This window comes from Eptatretus burgeri, chromosome 7 (assembly GCF_056783735.1).
Source record: "Eptatretus burgeri isolate ZD-2024b chromosome 7, Ebu_testis_v1, whole genome shotgun sequence".
In the NCBI taxonomy this organism is placed as follows: domain Eukaryota; kingdom Metazoa; phylum Chordata; class Myxini; order Myxiniformes; family Myxinidae; genus Eptatretus; species Eptatretus burgeri.
In genome coordinates, this window is record NC_140967.1 from 39174784 (window position 1) to 39193172 (window position 18389).

Sequence of the window (18389 nt, forward strand, 5' to 3'; positions counted from 1 at the left end):
CTGTACTCCATGAGCTTTCTTTTGAAATATAGATTATACACATTAAAGTCTATTAACAGTATAAAACGCTCCCAACTCAAATCCACGGTGTATAAAAATTATCGAAAATCTTCGATTTTGTGCAAGAGGGGGTCGCGTATAAACAGTGCCATTACACGATATAAGCTACCGATATTTCCTTGCTATCAAGTGATTTTGATACCCCAGGGGACCCATCTTTACAAAAAAAACTTGACGAGAACAGGGCACTTTGTTTGGTACCAATGACCAAAATTTTGGGCTCGTCCTCATGGACTATGGGCCTTAGCAAAGGTTAATGGAGGTAATTCAGAACAGAATTAGGGATGACAAAAGATGGTGTTGCACTGCTTGCTTGAAGTCCTGGAGGGAAGAATAAGACAAAACATCTTCTGGAAGGTGGTTCTGTGGACAGGAAAAGCAAGGAATAAAAGAGTTGAGGTGTGTAGTCAGCTTGGATTTTGGAAATTTAACCAGACAGAGGTCGATGGAAGAATGTGTTGACTGGAGTAGCTGGGGAAGGTCAGAGGATTGAGAGAGCAGAGGGAGCAATGTTGGAGAATTGATGGTGGAAAACGCAGACCGTCGACCTGCCTGCAATGTGCTTGAACATAATACCTGTCTTTTTGATGCAGTGATAACTTGAACTTGTTGGACTTGAGTACTCGGTAATCATAATCAAAATCACCTGTGATGGTAAGAATGAGGTCAGTTGGGCTACGTTCATCTCTGCATTTCAAGTTGGTTCCTTTATCTTGAGGCATTTGAAGTCTATGCTGATAGAGAAAGTGATTTGAGGAATTTGTTGTTTGAATGATTAGGGTTCGTTGCTCTATTTTTTTTTAGAAACCATCAATCAAGCAGTCACCATCATGTACATGAATCCAATTGCAACCAATTTTTTATTTATACATTTACCAATCGTTCTGGTTATCAACAGATCCATCACATTTCTGGTTGATGGAAATGCATTCAAACAGCAGCTCAGGACATTTAGACAAGGGAAAGGCACACCTAACGGAATGGTTTAGATTGTTGTTCAAAAGGTTTAGAGTTGCTTGAAATTTTCTTTTCTTTTCTTTTTTTGACACTGAAAAAAAAAATGCATAAACCCTTTTGTCTCTCTCTCTCTCTCTCTCTCTCTCTCTCTCTCTCTCTCTCTCTCTCTCTCTCTCTCTCTCTCTCTCTCTCTCTGTCTGTCTCTCTGTCTCTCTTTCTCTCTGTCTCTCTGTCTCTCTGTCTCTGTCTCTCTGTCTCTCTGTCTCTCTGTCTCTCTGTCTCTCTGTCTCTCTGTCTCTCTGTCTCTCTGTCTCTCTGTCTCTCTGTCTCTCTGTGTGTCTATATGTGTCTATATGTGTCTATATGTGTCTATATGTGTCTATATGTGTCTCTATGTGTCTCTATGTGTCTCTCTGTGTCTCTCTGTGTCTCTCTGTGTCTCTGTGTCTCTGTGTCTCTGTCTCCCTCCCTCCAAACATGAGGCTCATGGAAAAACAAGGTTGAATTAGCATTGGGATACTCGGCAACAATTGGTCACCTTTCAATCAGGTTATCATTTTCGTACATTTCATAAATGTTTATTTCTCAAGCAAAGTGGTCGTAAATTCATGGCGTGTTCATGTGAATTATCCAGGATTGAGTAAATGCTTATGCCAATAACACTGAACAACAAATTTCAAAAATTTTTTTTTACTGGAGATGTGTAAAGTGATTAAGACTAATTTGGGTACGCTGATTTCAAAAATCATAACCGTTTTGCTGTATCACGTCAGGATTTTCAGGAACAGAAATATTCCCATTGCCTAGAAGTCAGGATTTCAATGAAATTTACATATGTCTTTAACATGTCTATTTCGTACAATTGTTGTTAACTTGTGTTATATTTCTTTCTTTCAGATAAAGATGAGTAGGCGTTCCTGTACCAATCATCCTGACAACTTCTGTTATGTCTGTGGTCGGTATACCAAAAAAGATCAACAGCAAAGTATATCTACAGCAGTGAAAATGAAGGCCGCCTACTTTCACTACTTTGGGTGTAAGGTGGGGGACCAAGAACAGAGCTGGGCACCACACATCTGCTGCACAAGCTGTCACACAACCTTGACTCAGTGGTTGGTGGGCAAGCGCGCGAGCATGCCATTTGCGGTGCCCATGATATGGCGTGAGCCGCAGAATCATCATGATGATTGTTATTTCTGCTGCACAAGCATCGCCGGCTTCAACAAGAAGAATAAAGGTCACATCAAGTACGCTGACTGCGTCTCTGCTCGTAAACCTGTGCCTCATGATGACGAGAACCCCGTTCCAACACCTCCAGCTGATCAGAACATAGCTGTAAGCAGTGGTGAAGAGGATGGTGATGATGAACCTTTTGAACCCGACACTCAAGAATCACACCTTCTGAACCAGGGAGACTTAAATGATCTTGTAAGAGATCTCTCGCTGTCAAAGGCGAAGGCAGAGCTGCTTGGATCAAGGCTGCAGCAGTGGAATCTACTTGAACCTAACACCAAGATATCCTTGTTCAGAGCACGTCACAGAGACATGGCTGAGTTCTTTGAGATGGAAGACACGATGACATTCTGCAGTGACATCAACGGTCTGTTGAAAGAACTTGGGTGTGATCACGATCCTGCAGACTGGCGCCTCTTCATCGACTCGGGGAAGAACAGCTTGAAGGCTGTTTTGCTCCACAATGGCAACGAGAAACCATCAGTCCCACTGGCTCACGCGTTCGGCATGACAGAGACCTATGAGACTATGCGGCAGCTGCTTGATTCCATCAAGTACAATGACTTCAACTTGCACATCTGCGGAGACTTGAAAGTGGTGGCGCTGTTGTTAGGGCTGCAGTCAGGCTACACGAAATACATGTGCTTCCTTTGTCTCTGGGATAGCAGAGACGACAAGAATCACTGGACGAAGAAAGATTGGGAAGAGCGAAAAGAGCATGTACCTGGTCGACACAACGTGAAGCATGTCGCCCTTGTCGACCCAGCCAAGGTTTTCCTTCCACCACTCCACATAAAGCTCGGCTTGATGAAAAGTTTTGTACGGGCAATGGATCTGAATGGGCGTGGGTTTTTATACCTCAAGGAAAAGTTTGGCAACACCTTGTCGGAGGCCAAGATCAAGGCTGGTGTCTTTGTTGGACCGCAAATCCGACAGATTATGAAGGACGAAACTTTTCCGACAACTCTAAACCCCAAAGAGCTGGCAGCGTGGAGGAGCTTCAAAGCTGTGACGGACAACTTCTTGGGGAACGAGCGTGCGGACAACTATGAAGAAATAGTGCAGCAGCTGCTGGAGTCCTTCAGGAAACTTGGCTCCAGGATGTCCCTGAAAATCCATTTCCTACACCAGCACCTGAACTTCTTCCCTGACAACTTGGGAGCAGTCTCGGACGAGCACGGCGAGCGATTCCACCAAGAGATTTCACTCATGGAGACGCGTTACCAAGGGCGGCACAACCCGAACATGATGGAGAATTTCTGCTGGTTCCTGCATCGTGAAACTGACACAGAGCAGCACAAACGCAAAGCCAAATGCCTAAAGCATTTTTAATTACATTCTAGTGGAGTTTTTCTGTAATTTCTATAATTTTGAAGCATTCATGATGAAATAAATGAATAAATGAATTTTTGTAAATTTCATTGAAATCCTGACTTCTAGGCAATGGGAATATTTCTGTTACTGAAAATCCTGATGTGATACAGCAAAACGGTTATGATTTTTGAAATCAGCGTACCCAAATTAGTCTAAATCACTTTACACATCTCCAGTAAAAAAATTTTGTTGTTCAGTGAAATTTTTGTGCTTGCAAGAGGTGCTTTACTTTGTCCTTCCTTCTACTCCTACCTTCCTCCTGAAAATAACCTTTCCATTACTCGTTCACGACTTTCCTCCAATGTATGCTTACCTTGCATGTCAATATTGTTTTTTTTTATCACCACCATCTTTCTGGATAACCTTTGTTTCATATTGATTTTTCTTGACTTTTGAATTGCCTTTCTGATTCGGTGAAATATTTTGGGGATTATGCCCGTAATTTGAAATTGAAAGTGTGCTTGACCAGGTCTGTTTATCAGCACACGACGGTGTTTCCTTGCTGCATCCTGCAGGCGGCTCGTGCCCGGGGAGTGGACTGCCTGGTAGCACCGTACGAGGCCGATGCCCAACTTGCATATTTGAATATCACTGGCATTGCACAGGCCGTTATAACCGAAGACTCGGACCTCCTCGCGTTTGGATGCGACAGGGTACTGAGCGGGAAACCAATACTGTAAACTTTATTAGCCTGTCCCCCGTGCAGCGAGAAGGGATTTTGCAATTCCATGCGTGCGTCTTTGTCTGTCTGTCTGTCTGTCTCAACTTTTTGGCTATTTGAGTTTTGCCCTCCCATACTCACTGAATTGGTTCACCAATAAAATGCTATAAGCTGATTGTTTTGAGGCCAAAAGGTCAAGGTCAAAAAATCATCAATTTCCATCTGATTGACTTGAAATTTGAGGTGGGTTTGCATATTGGGTCACTGAAGCTTATTGCGTTTGAAGTCAAAAGGTCGTCAATTTTTCTGTGCTTTTACCTCTGACCACCAAAGGTGAACGGAGATTGTGTTTTCACCTCTGTCTGTGTGTGTTTGTTTCTTGCGAAAATCGAAGGTTTTTCAAGTATATTGGTTGGTCGCATGTGTTATTCTGTTTGTCTGTATGTCAGTCGCCTACAGGTCACAATTTTAAACTGATCTTCACAAAATCGTAGAGTTGGTCGGTCATAAGCAAGAAGCCATTGATTTTTAGGTCAAAAGGTCAACAATTTCGTGGCATTTCTAAAATCATCAATTTTCATCCAATTGACTTGAAATTTGAAGAGGATTTTCATGTCAGGTCACTGAATTCAACCACTAATTATTCTGGGGGTCAACATCGGCCAAATTTCTAGAATTGTCAATTTTCATCAATTTACTTGAAATTTGAACTGGGTTTGTATATCATGTCACTGAATTTAACCATCAATTATTTTTGAGGTCAACATATGCCAAAAGATCAAAAATAGCTCAAAGGTCAACAACGTCAGAGGTATTTCTAAAATCCTCAATTTTCATCTGATTGACTTGAAATTTGAACAGCGTATGTACATCAGATCACTGAATTCAACCACCCATTATTTTTGAGGTCAAAAGGTCAACATAGGCCGGATTTTTTAAATCATCAATTCTCATCCGATTGATTTGAAATTTGATGAAGATTTGCATATTTGGTTATTGAAATCAACCTCCAATTATTTTTAAGGTCAAATTTGTTTTATACATTTTGCAAGTATCGTGCTCTGCATGACGTCTTTCTTGTTTGTTTGTCTGTTTGTGTGTAGGCTATCTCAAAAAGTTGGTGACTGATTCAGATGAAATTTGGTGGAGAGGTTGGGTGTGTGACAATAACAAATTGATTCGATTTTGGTGAAGATAGGACTAAAACTGATATATAGCACGATATCTCAAATAGTTAGGGACGGATTCGGCTGAAACTTGGTTGACACGTTGGGTGTGTGACATCCATCCATGCATCTATCCATCGGGACCACACTCTGTGCAGAGCGTGGGTGCTGCCTAAGCAGTCTCCTTGGCTATTGGGCATAATCCTGGATGGGTCGCCACTCCGACACAGGATACGGGACATTTTCACAAAAGCAGGTCAGGTAACGGTAAAGACTGTCCGAGAATTTTTATCAAGCATATGTTGCCCAGTCAGTGCAGAGGCCTTATGGCAGTGGTTCTTAAGCTTTTTATGTGCTCGTATCCCTTGAGCTTTCATAATATTTCCCCGTACCCCCTGTCTAAAATGACTTGCGGAGATAAATGAAATTATAATAATTTGTATTATTATAATACAAATAAAATCCCAAGGTTCTAACTATTGAATTTGACACCATATATCGTACCCCCTGCTTTGATGCTTCGTACCCCCAGGGGGTACACTTACCCCCGGTTAAGAACCACTGCCTTATGGTGATCCTGCGTTGCTGACATCATTTGAACATTTTTCTAGGCCTTATAAGGGGTTCAAACACTATTTCGAGAATATCAAAGAAAGTTGATTTTTGAGTTTGTTCTTTACCGTTACCTGACTCGCTTTTGTGAAAATGTCCCATACCAGCAAGCTGGCACTCATTTTGCCGACCTCGGAAGAATGACAGGCTGAGTCAACCCCCGGGTGTTAATTCGGTGGCCAACGGGTCTTAAACTCAGGACCATAGGACCCCAAGCCACCACTCTAACGGTGAAGCTAACGCCAGGCTATGCTGTGTGACAAGGAAGAGCTTATTAGATTTTGGTGAAAATCCGAATCTGATCTGGATCCAAGAATTTTTTTTAGTGATTCTTCACTATTGAGTGATAGGACTAAAACCGATGCATGGCATGAATGTCAAAACGTTATGGACGGATTCGGATGAAACTTGGTAGACAGGTTTGGTGTGTGACAAGGCCAAATCGATTCGCCTTTGGTGAAGATCCGAATCTGGAATCGGATACGAGAATTTTTTTTAATTTTTAAAGTGATTCTTCACCCTTAAGATATGGGGCCAAAAATGAGACACATAGCATGATATTTCAAAATTTTATTGGGCCCGCTATGTTCTTCTGGATCAGGCATTGCGTAGCGAAGATATGCGCTCTTCCCAGTGCCCTTTGTGTTTGTTGCTGTTTTCGTAATGTTTCGCATATGGAAGAAGAAGAAGAAGAATAATAATAAGAAGAAGTCCGAATACAAAGCGGATGCGGATGGGCTTTGCATTTTCAGATGCATTCTAGTTTTATGTGTGATTAAAGATGAATGCTTTACACTTGTTTTTATTACTCGTACAGATCTTAATAAACTGTCCTTGTTTCCCATGCAAATGCTGCCACTAATGCAAGGTTGTCCTGTTGTCGTGCTCTGTAGGTGATAATCAAAATGAATACAGTTGGGGACGGGTTAGAAATATCCCGACAACAACTTGGTCGAGTGAAGCAGCTCGGAGGTTTCACGGAAGAAAAGTTCCGCCACATGTGCATCCTTGCAGGGTGCGATTACCTTCCCTCGATCCATGGAATCGGTCTGAGAAAAGCGAGCAAACTGCTGCAGTTGTCAACCAACCCCGATATAACGAAGGTGTCTGCAATTTGTTTCTGAGTTCACTTGGCTCACCTGAGCCACCATGTTGTATAGCTTGGATGTACCATTCTGTGTCGTGTTTAAAAAGAACTTTACTGCCTAGTTTATGGAAATGTGCACGCTTTATGCGAGCAGCTGCAAAAACAGATGGATTTTGCAACCTGAAGAATATAAATAAAAGAACATAGGGGAGGAGGGTGATGAAAATAGGAAGTATAGGGATATGGGAGGAAAGAGTTGTCTCTGGAACCTATTGATGTTGAGAATTTTTGCAAATTTGCAGGTTTGCAAAGAAAATAATTCCCACTTGCCAGTGAGGAATGTAATGAGTTGTTCAAATGTCAGTTAAAGAATATCTGTTGCCCAACCCAGAGATGTTTGTTTGACAGAGGGTGCTCTTGGAGCACATTGTGTTTGTCTGTCGTTTTAAATTTGTTTTGTGAACCACACAATAACTGACGCTGAATCGCCAGTCTGTTTGCAACCGCAAAATACTCCAAACAATACAAAACGTCATGTATTTCATTTTGGGGCTTATTAACCTTCCAGCACATCATGACAGTTTTTCCTTCAAATGCCAGTTAAGTAAAAAGGATTGTGTAGTCTGATTTAAAATCAAGCAGTGATGTTTGTTTTTTTGTTTTTTTCCCAAGAGCTTCATAATGGTGAGACTACTCGTCTCAAAAAAGGCTTGAACATCAGCACAAGGCCAATTAAACTAATCAAAAAAGGAAGTGAAAATGTTCAGCACTTCCTTTTGCAGGATGCTGTGACATTTACATGCAGGCACCTCTTCCGTGACACCATAATTTGTGATTAAATTGATTGTACTATGCCGCTACTTGTGCATTATAAATGATGGATGTTTGTTGCACACGCTCCTGCCTTGCAGGTGATTCGTAAAATGGGCCATTACCTCAAAATGAATGTCACCGTACCTGACGAGTACCTAAAAGGTTTTCAACAAGCTGAGAATACCTTCCGTCATCAGCTGATCTTCGACCCGCTGTCCCTCCGATTGCTGCCTCTTCATCCATACCCAGAGGGCATCGATCCCAAGCATCTGCACTACGCAGGCCCGTATCCTTATTTTATTGTGATTCATCATCTGCAGATGTGCCATACTTCCGCCATTTGATGGAATGCTGCTTTTTTGTCTCCATTTGTTTGAAAATTTTGATTGAATACTCCCCTCCCCCTACCCTTTCACCGATGTGATTTCTCATCCGGGGTTTCTTTTATTTATTTATTTATTTTGGGGTTTTTTTCTTTTTCTTATCAATAGTCCAACTTTTTAAAGGTTTTTTTTCTTTTTTTTGCATTTTTTCAAAGATGTAAGTTATACTTGTTTACTAATGTTTTTTTTTTTTTACTTTAAAAAAATCCTTCTGACATGCTGTATATCTAGAACAAGTTTGTAATGCAATTGTATGTTGGCATCTGGGTTTTACTTTGGGTCCTATGCATGAGTTGTTGCCTTTTAAAGCATCCACTCTTAGGGTCATCAGCAACGACAAAGCACTTCAAATTGCTTTGGGTAACATTAACATCAACACAATGAATAAGATCTGTGACTTCGCTCCTGGGGTTGTACAGGTGAGCTATGACTTGATTTGTATTTCTTCATATTAATTTACTTGGTATGAATTTGTATTTTTGTAAAAAGATTGGTTTGCAAGGTGGAGATTCCACAATCAGCTGATTTATTCATTTATTTATTTATTTTGCCCCCTACAAATCATTCGCACATTGTGTATCTCCGCCTCTCAGAAAACGACTCCGTGGAAAACTGACAACTGGGCCTCACAAAACACCAGCAAGGCAGTACCACACCAGTTGAGCATCTGGGATCCAAATTATAAGCCGCAGGGAAAGTTTGGATCCGGGGTTAAACCACCAAATCCTCACGATCAACGGCAATCGACTCAAGGCAAGGAGAAGGTGATTGAGCTACCACAACTCAGGATGCAGGTGGTGAACAAAAGGCTGAGGGAAGGTAAGTGGATGTTTATTGGTTAGTTGTGAAATTATTAGAACCATCAGCTTAAGAATGACCAAATGGGTGAATTGTAGTGTTAAGTGCTATACTGGAAGTTTTTTGTTTTCCTGGTTTCAGCAAGCAAATTGGCATAGGGTGCAGGATCAGGATTTGAAATTTGTTGAAAATGTAGGTGAAAGAAGATTTAGAAAAGTGGTTAGTATGGACAACAACCAGTTTGTTTTTATGCCAAGAAGATCAACAACAGAAGTGATGTTTATTTTGTACAGAAATCTCAACATGCTGTAATAGGATCAACAACAGAGATATTTTGCAAAGAAAAGGAAACTATCATGTTTTCATTGACTTGGAGAAAGCATATGATTGAGTACAAAGAGCAGTTGTTGAATGGGCTCTCAGAAGGCAACTCGTACCTGAAGAAATTATAAAAGTAGACATCGGAATGTATTTAAAATAAAAAAATAAAAAGCTATGGTATAGACCAACTTGGGATGCAATGAAATGTTTGAAGTCAAAGTAGGATTGCACCAGGGATCAGTTTTTAGTCCACTACTGTTTGTAATGGTGAAATAAGAACTGATGAAGAATGAAAGATTGCGATTCCCATGTAAGTTATTTTATACTCATTACTTGGTGTTAAATACTGGAAGTGAAAAATAAGCAAAAGAGATGTTTCAGAAATCAAGACTGGAAAAGAGAAGAAATGTTTACATGTCAATATTAATAAAATGGAAGATTGTGGTGAGTGGCAAAGAAGGTGAAAGTAAGGAAATGGACAATGACTCTTTAACATGTGGAAAAGGAGTTTGACAATTCAATTCAATGTTATGCCTGCTGTTGTCTTAATGATTAGGGTGGTGGACTTGGGATCCTCGGGTCCTGAGTTTGAATCCTGCCTGCTGTTGAATTAATACCAGGTGGGGTTGATTCAGCCTGTCATCCTTCCAAGGTCGGCAAAATGAGTACCAGCTTGCTGGTGTCCTGCGTCGGAGTGGTGACCCATCCAGGATTGTGCCCAGTAGCCAAGGAGACTGCTTAGGCAGCACCAATGCTCTGCACAGAGTATGGTCCCGATAGATGGATGGAATTCAATGTTATAATAGTTGGTGTCACAAGTGATACTGTTATTGCTAGAAATTTGATAACAAATGCTGGGATTTTCAGATGAAAAGATGTGAGGATCAATAATTTCACAAAAAAAAGATGAAGAACAGAAATGCAACTGAACTGAAATTAATTTAGAAAACGACAAAAGTTTAATTTACCATGGAGGCATGATGTAGGCATCAGGAGGAGCAGAATTAGCCATTGTATCAGGAATAAAGTCAGCCAACAACTAGGTCGTATCGTCAATCAAAAAAAAAACAAAAAAACAATTATTTGTTTAAAAAAAAAAAGAGTTTGTAAAGCTTGTAACAGACCAGTATTGATGTATGGAAGCAAAACGTGGGTCATGTGGATCAAATATATTAAAATCATGGAAAGAACAGACAGAATGAAACGATGGATTTCTCCAAAAGAAAGAATGCCGAAGTCAGAAATCGGGAAGATATTAAAATTCAATACGAGTTGCATATTCGAATAACCAGTTAGTGGACAGCAAGTATGTGATAAACTACACTTTGGGATTCAATTTCAAATTGCCCGACTTATTTTCTTTGACAAATAAGTTGATATAAGTTAGTGTTAAAACATTTTACAGGAGTGATTAAAAAGCAGTCACTATTTTTGACCAGGTGATAATGCTGGGACAAAAATATTATCCTCAGGTTATAGTTATCTTCACAAATGCCAAACGCTTCTGTTCCCCCATGCAACTATGGAAGAATGACGTGCTTTTGAACTTCTTTCTTTCGGTTATTTTTAAAAAATTTTGAGGACTGTGCATTTTCAGCCCCATTGCTTGCTTAGGCTGGCTCCCAAACAAATCGTCTCACTAATGTATTGAAACTTATTAGCTGTTGCCTAAAATTTAAGGTGAGCATTCTTTTTCTCTCTGTCTTCCAGAAAGTTTTACAAAGGCTTTTTAACTCGATAGGAAGCGAGGTTAATTGGTTAATTCCCATCACGATAATCCTCAGACATGCTTTGTGTTGGATTCCACAATCGTACATAGATACAATGGATTTTATCCAACAGGGGGGTTGATGAGGAGTTTTTTTTGCCACTGAGAAATTAGCTGCAGATAACATTTCAATCATTTACCCTCAATCATGAAGTGTAACACACAAAGTGTCAGCTGCATTTTGTTTCTCCTGGTGGTAAACATACTATTACCTTTAAATTGTTAAAATCCATTAACCCATGAGAGCTTGGTATGGGAAGCAAGGCTCAGACTATCTGAGTCGTGTTGATAAACGTAGTCCGACTTTAAAAAAAACAAACAAACAAACAAAACCATCGGAGTCAACATTTGGATCATGATGCATGGTTTAGATTGTTAGCATTCTCATCTGAGCACAAAAATCTTGATTCACAAATACCATACTGGCACTTCTCGCTATGCAAACTCGATGCATTCCACGGAAGTAGTGTGTATAGTGAAAATGCGTTTAGCGAAAAAAGATTTTCCAATGGACAGTGTTAAACATTGAAGATGTTTATTAAAAAAAGATGAAATCGAAGGTGAAACTCAACGGAGGACACCTTACGCAACTCAACCTAACGAAATACAAATAGCGGGGCAACTTAGCTAAATATAGCATAACAATTGTGCATTTTGTGAGGAAAGCACCAAATTTGGCACACTAGTAGCCTATCATATTATGAACAGATTTGGATATTGGGCCATCTCAAATTCAGCCGCTGATGGCTGTGGCAGCCATTTTCCACTGCCATCAAAAATTTTGAGATGGCCATAGATGAAATCGAGACGGCCATAGCTTGCTGGGATTGGGAAAACCCTCACTTCTTTCGTGTGACCTATTTCTGTGGTAGACCTTAAGATTGCGCTCTTAAGATCAGTGGAAAGGAAAAAAAGTAAGTTAAAAGATGTAAAATAAATGATAAACATAACCAAACAGATGCCAAATTAACAGGGATATTGAGTATTTGTTTCGTGATTCACTGACCATTTACACAAACGAACTAGATTTTTTTCACAAACAAACAAAAGGGGGAAAATAGCAGAATTTCTTGTAATCTTTGCGTTTACGCGGGGCCCCTGGGAGGCGCGGGGCCCCGGGCCGTGGCCCTGTGGGCCCTGCCCTAAATCCGGCCCTGAGTACAGTACTATACTCACCAGGAGAATAAAAATTGTGAGTCGAGACCTGGAGATGTGTGGGTGGGGAGCTAAAGTAATCGAGTGGCAAGACCTCTTACCATGAGCTTGATAGAGCAGATACAGGTCGTTTTCCACTCGTACTGTAGGGTTTGGGGAAAGTTTTTTTTTTTTATGACAATGACTCGCAATGAAAGTTACTTGATACCACTCGATTGTGACATCCAAAGTAGTGCAGTACGACGTGCAGATTAAAAACGAAGTGGAATGAAATACAGATTTTTTTTTAACGTTTTATGGCACTGACCAATTTCATTGATGTTAATTTACCATACATTAGTATGATCCTCCTTCCGTTTTCACCGTTGCACCACATACATTACTCCTTCAGACATGGAGGCGGAAAAATTGCATTTCAGCGAGAATACGTTTTCAGCAATGCCAACCCTCCCGATTTCATCGGGAGGCTTCCGAAAATTCACCCAAACTCCCGCCCTTACGATCACTATCCTTATCCTCCCGAAATTTTGATATTTTTGCACTGTTCACTAATCAGAATGTACTAGTATGAGAATTGAATGAAAAGCATCGTCTGCTACGTATAGCATGTGGTAACTCCATAACGTTCGCTGCTTCCAAATTGTACGTAAAAAATTGCAAATTCAAATGAGGAGCAGCGAAACATTGGGTCTGGATCTCACTTATGCGATCATGCACTGAGATTTAGTGCATGCGGTATGTGTGCAATACAGTGCATGCGGTATGTATGCACAGTGTATATGCATGCGATACGCTCACTGCATGCAGCTGGGCCCCGTACCAGCCCGGCGGTCGCGACCACCGTGCGGTGTTTAACAGCCGCCAGAGTTCTACGAGTCGCGCTGCAGCTGTGGAACATCGACTTCGAAGTTACCGATGCTTCAAGCCCTCAATGTTGATTACGAAATGGCAGAAAAGAAGCTTACGAAGACCAAGAAATGGTCTCAGAAGTACAAGACCGAATACAGTCTCCAATACCCGTGTATTCGAAAGTCTGAAAGAGGAATTCATCATGCGTATTGTACAGTATGCAGCGTTGATATTTCAGTTGAGCACGGAGGTCGCGATGATATTCGGAAGCACGTTGGAAGCAAACGGCACACAGACATTGCAAAGGAGAGATCTTCGAGCACGAGTACCGGTACACTTCTGAATTATTTCACCAAACAAGGGACAAGCGAGGAAGAGGATGTTACCCGAGCGGAACTTCTCTTTAGTGGATTTATTGTGGAACATAACTTGCCCATATCAGTCTCAGATCATGCTGGACCTCTATTTCAAAAGATGTTTCCAGATTCAAAAGTTGCTTCAAAGTATGGATGTGCAAGAACAAAAACTTGCAAGATGTGCAAGATGTGCAAGAACAAAAAAAAAAAAAAAAAAAACAAGAACAAAAAGCAAGAAAAAAAAAAGAAAAAAAAAAGAAAAAAAAAAAAGAACAAGAACAAAGAAGAAAAAAAGAACACTGGTCAACAATTTTTTACTTTCTGAATGTTGTCTAGATTTCTACAAGTGAATTAGGGTATTCTGGCACTGCTGAATCAGGAAATGGCATCCGTTTCTCTCCATCAGGTCAGGTTTTTGTGCTAAGTTGATTTGAAAAAATCAGATCTTGTGACAAAATCAATTACATTTTTGTGGCATTATCAGCTGATTTTTGTCAACACATATCATCCTAAACATGTTTTTAAGAAAAAACGATGTTTTGCCAACAACATTTATTGATTACATGATAGAAACATCGATTACTGTCATCTGAATGGTGGGCATTGATAAAGGTAAGTACAAGTAAATTGCATGTTGCGTCACCACTGTTCAAACTTCAGGGCTTGAACTTCCGTTTCTTCGAACTCCTGGAATGTTCAGCGGCAGGGAGGTCTCTCTTCAGATTCCAACAGTAGTCAGCCATCATGACTGCGTCCCAGCGACCCTGATACCTGGTCTCCATCTCCTTCATGTCCTGATGGAATCTCTCCCCCTGCTCGTCACTCATTGAACCCAGGTTCTCAGGAAACCGGTTCATATGTGAAAATAGGTAGTGCATCTTGATGCTCATGTTGCAGCCCAGGTTTCTGAAAGCAGTCAGCATGTTGTTGACAAGTTCTGCGTAGTTTCTGGCCTTATTGTTGCCAAGAAAGTTCTTCACTACCAAAACAAATGTCTTCCACGCTTCCAGTTCCACTTCATTCATTGAGTTTTTGAACTCTGGATCTCTGATGAGCTGACGGATCTGAGAACCATCAAAGATGCCAACTTTCAACTTCTCCATGGTCAATCCTGGAAAAGCCTGGCACAAGTAAGTGAAGCAGTCACCATCTTTGTCCAGAGCCTTGGTGAACTGCTTGATTAAGCCGAGCTTGATGTGCAGCGGTGGGAAGAGTATTCTGTCTCTGTCCACCAGAGGGTCGTTGATGACGTTCCTTTCTTTGCATGGCACCAATTCCTCCCGCACAGGCCAGTCCTTCTTCGTGTAATGCTGAGCACGGTCCCTACTATCCCACATGCACAGAAAACATGGGTACTTGGTGAAGCCAGACTGTTGTCCCAACAAAAAGTTCACCATCTTCAGGTCAACACAAATAAACCACTTATGCTGATCATAACCAATTTTCTCCAGCACGTACTTCACCGCTTCATACTTCTCCTTCAGTGTAGTCGAGTGAGCGATGGGTACAGAGGCAAACTGGTTGCCGTTGTGTAGCAGAACACATTTCAGTGATCGCTTGCTGCTGTCAATGAACAGTCTCCAATCTTTGGGTTCGTACTGTGGCACTCCAAGCTTGAGCAGAAGCGCATGTCATAAATTGGCGCATGTAGGTATTGTACATTCTTCAGAGTTCGTTATTTCAAGAAATACAACTTTTTTGTATCACATTATTACAAAATCTGCCCCATTAACTTTAGTTTTGATCCACGAACTTTATGCTTTGCCTCACCAATTTTTGGAAGATTTTGAGGTTTTATGACTTCAAACTGATCCCTTTTCGACATAATCACCCAGAACTATCGTACCTGAATACTTCTTGTCATTAAAATAATTATTTCCAATCAAAACAATTATTTGACATGACATTTTACCCCCACCAACTTCTTCTAAAATGCTCCACACATGCGTACATGTGAACAAAAATGTAAAAAACGACATGTGGCCATATCTCAAAAACTTGACCTGATTGAACAAAACTAATGTGAGTTTTGGATTCAGCGCATCAGATTCGTCCTAAATCAGCTTAAAAATGCAGACAACAAATTTGTTGTTGACCAGTGTAATTGGTGAGTTGTCAAATGTTACTGCTTCATCTATTGCCGATATTGCTAGACTAGCTCCATTTAGCCTAGCTCCAGACGGTAGCAATGACAGTGGTGAGGCCCAGCTATATCCTGTCCTGATTTCGTACTATGACAACAGTGCTGGGATTGTGAAGCAAGGTTTGCTAAGTTTGCCTGCGTGCAAACAAGATTCCACTGGAGAAAACATTTTCAAACTGCTTGATCATGAGTTCAGTGACAGGAAAATTCCGTGGGGAAATTGTGTTTCCTTTTGTGCTGATAATGCCTCTGTCATGGTGGGCAAGCACAAAGGAGTCGCTGCTTATATCCACAAACAAAATCCAGAGTGCTACATCATGGATGCCCTTGCCATATGATGCACAATACGGCCAAGAAGGCGGCTCAGGCCTTACCCATTGAATTAGATGACTTTCTCATCGATATTTACTACTACTTGGACAAAAGTAGTAAACGCGTCAAAGGAGTGAAAGCACTGCAAGAACTCTGTGATGCCCCGACACACAAGATTCTGAAGCATGTCGCAACAAGGTGGCTGTCCCTTGGTCAGTGCCTAGACAGGCTGATTGAACAGTGGGAGCCACTTCGCCTCTTCTTCAAAGAAGAAGTACGAAGAAAAATGCAACCAACTGTAGCCAAGACTCTAACAACGAGCAAGAAGGACGGCACTGTATCTACTGCCAGTACTGGCACTGCAGGATCAAGCACTCGTGGAGCAGCATTCACCACTACCACTGCAGTATCTGCTGCGAAGAAGACAGCAGGGACAGCACCAAAACCAATGCTGAGTGCAGGTAGCATCACCGGCCCTTCATCACGTTCATCTACAAAGCAGATTCCTTCAGAGTCGAGAAAGACTGTGATAGTCCCATCTACAGGCAAAGAAGGACCCAAGTTAAGTTCTGCTTTTGCCAAATCACTTGATAGAAGCTCAGCAAAACCTTCGAATCAGAGGTCTTCTTCCTTGGCTGCACCTACCTCAAGCTCTCTCCTCAAACGTAAAATTGGATCTGGTACTACGAGTCTGACCTCTTCTGCTGGCAGTAAACGCAAGTGTGATCGCCCTGCGGCTAAGTGTACTACGAGTTCTACAACTAAAAGCGCATCTTCCTCAAACACTGTGCAGGAATCTAGAGAAAAACGTGTCAACAGGATGTTCTTGTCTCCACAAACAAAACTCTATTGTTTCTTCCTTCGATATGCTAACAAGCTTTTTGAGAAGGGGAATCTTCTGCTCCAAAGAGACGAACCCTGTATTCATCTCCTGCACGGAGAATTGAATGGTCTTCTGAAAGATATCTTCGTACGGTTTTTGAAACCATCGGTGTCATCGGTTCCTCTGGTAAATGTACCCTTCTCTGACAGAAATCATCAGAAGAATGATGAGGACCTCATGATTGGGAACGATGCCAAACTGTATATAAGGGAACAAAGGAGTCTCAAGAAATCCACCTTCACTCTGAGTGAGTCAGACATCCAAGGTTTCTTCAGTGCAGTTCGCTCATATTATGTGAAAGCCTGCAATTACATCTTCAAAACCTGGCCGCTAGATGATGAATTAGCCAAGCATGCTCAGGTGCTGGATGTTAAGCTACACCAAGAAGTGGGGTTTGACTGTGTGGAGTTTTTCATCAAGAAATTCCCCTGTCTGTTCAGTGGCGGTGATAGTGACATAGACAGTCTTGAGAGTGAATTCGCTCACTACCAGGCAGACGCCTCCATAGCTACAATTGCTACTGAGACAGTGAGAGTGGATGAGCAGTGGCATCGGATTTCACAGCTCACAGATCCCTGCACTGGTGCCAAGAAGTATCCTAATTTGAGCAAAGTGATGAAGGGAATCTTGGTCATTCCTCATTCGAACGCATCATGTGAGCGGGCACTCAGTCTTGTACGGAAGAATCATACTGAATTTCGTCCCAATTTGAGTGTCAAAACCCTGGAAGTTCTCTTAATTGAAAAACTAGCTCATAGCACCCCTTGCTACCAGAGAGAATACAGCAAAGACATAATCAGAAGGGCTAAAAGAGCCACACAGCTGTCACTCAGCAAAGCTGCCATGGAAAAAGCAAGCAGCAGTAGTACCAGCCAGTAAGGTAAGAAAAATATTGCTTCTTTTGTGCTTTTTGTTAATCTTTGATTGTCCCCTAACTTACTAATATTAACATACATGTAACATTAAAAAGTGCACAATTTTCCCCTTTTTTTGTTCAAAAAGTGGGAATTCTTAACATGTTAAATGCTCCAAAATAGGGCTCAGAGGGCACTAGAGAGCGTCTGGAACCCCAGAGCTTCCAGGGCCCTAAGGCGGGCCCTGGACCCCGCCGCAAGGGTCGAGCGCTCCGCGCTCGAGATGTGCGCTTCGCGCACATTATTTGGTGTCGGTTGAAAATCCTCCCTAATTCTGATTTCCAAAAGTTGGCATCTCTGCGTTTTATATCATGAAAAATGTTCCGTTACTTTATTCATTGCGTATCAGCAAAAATGCATGAACCAGGAGTGTGTATAGCGAGGAATGTCTGTACTGTGTTTATTTGTCCATTGTCAACTAATGCCCATGTAATTCATGAAAAAGTACACTGGTGTCTCAAATCTCCTGTCTGTCTGATTTTCATGCAAGCTCTTCCATTGAGTCTCTCGTTACTTACTGTAAATATAATAGAAAAGGGATTTT

General features: G+C 41.3%; 1 protein-coding gene across 2 annotated transcripts in view; it reads left to right on the top strand.

The window, feature by feature from the left end:
• EXO1 (exonuclease 1) overlaps window positions 1–18389 on the top strand; it is a 53761-nt gene that overhangs the window by 17693 nt on the left and 17679 nt on the right. For both annotated transcript variants that reach the window (XM_085888092.1, XM_085888091.1), the window contains exons 5-9: window positions 4140–4277; window positions 6957–7166; window positions 8062–8249; window positions 8669–8765; window positions 8940–9165. In XM_085888092.1, coding sequence (XP_085744218.1) covers window positions 4140–4277; window positions 6957–7166; window positions 8062–8249; window positions 8669–8765; window positions 8940–9165 — 859 coding nt within the window. The remainder of the gene's footprint in view (window positions 1–4139; window positions 4278–6956; window positions 7167–8061; window positions 8250–8668; window positions 8766–8939; window positions 9166–18389) is intronic.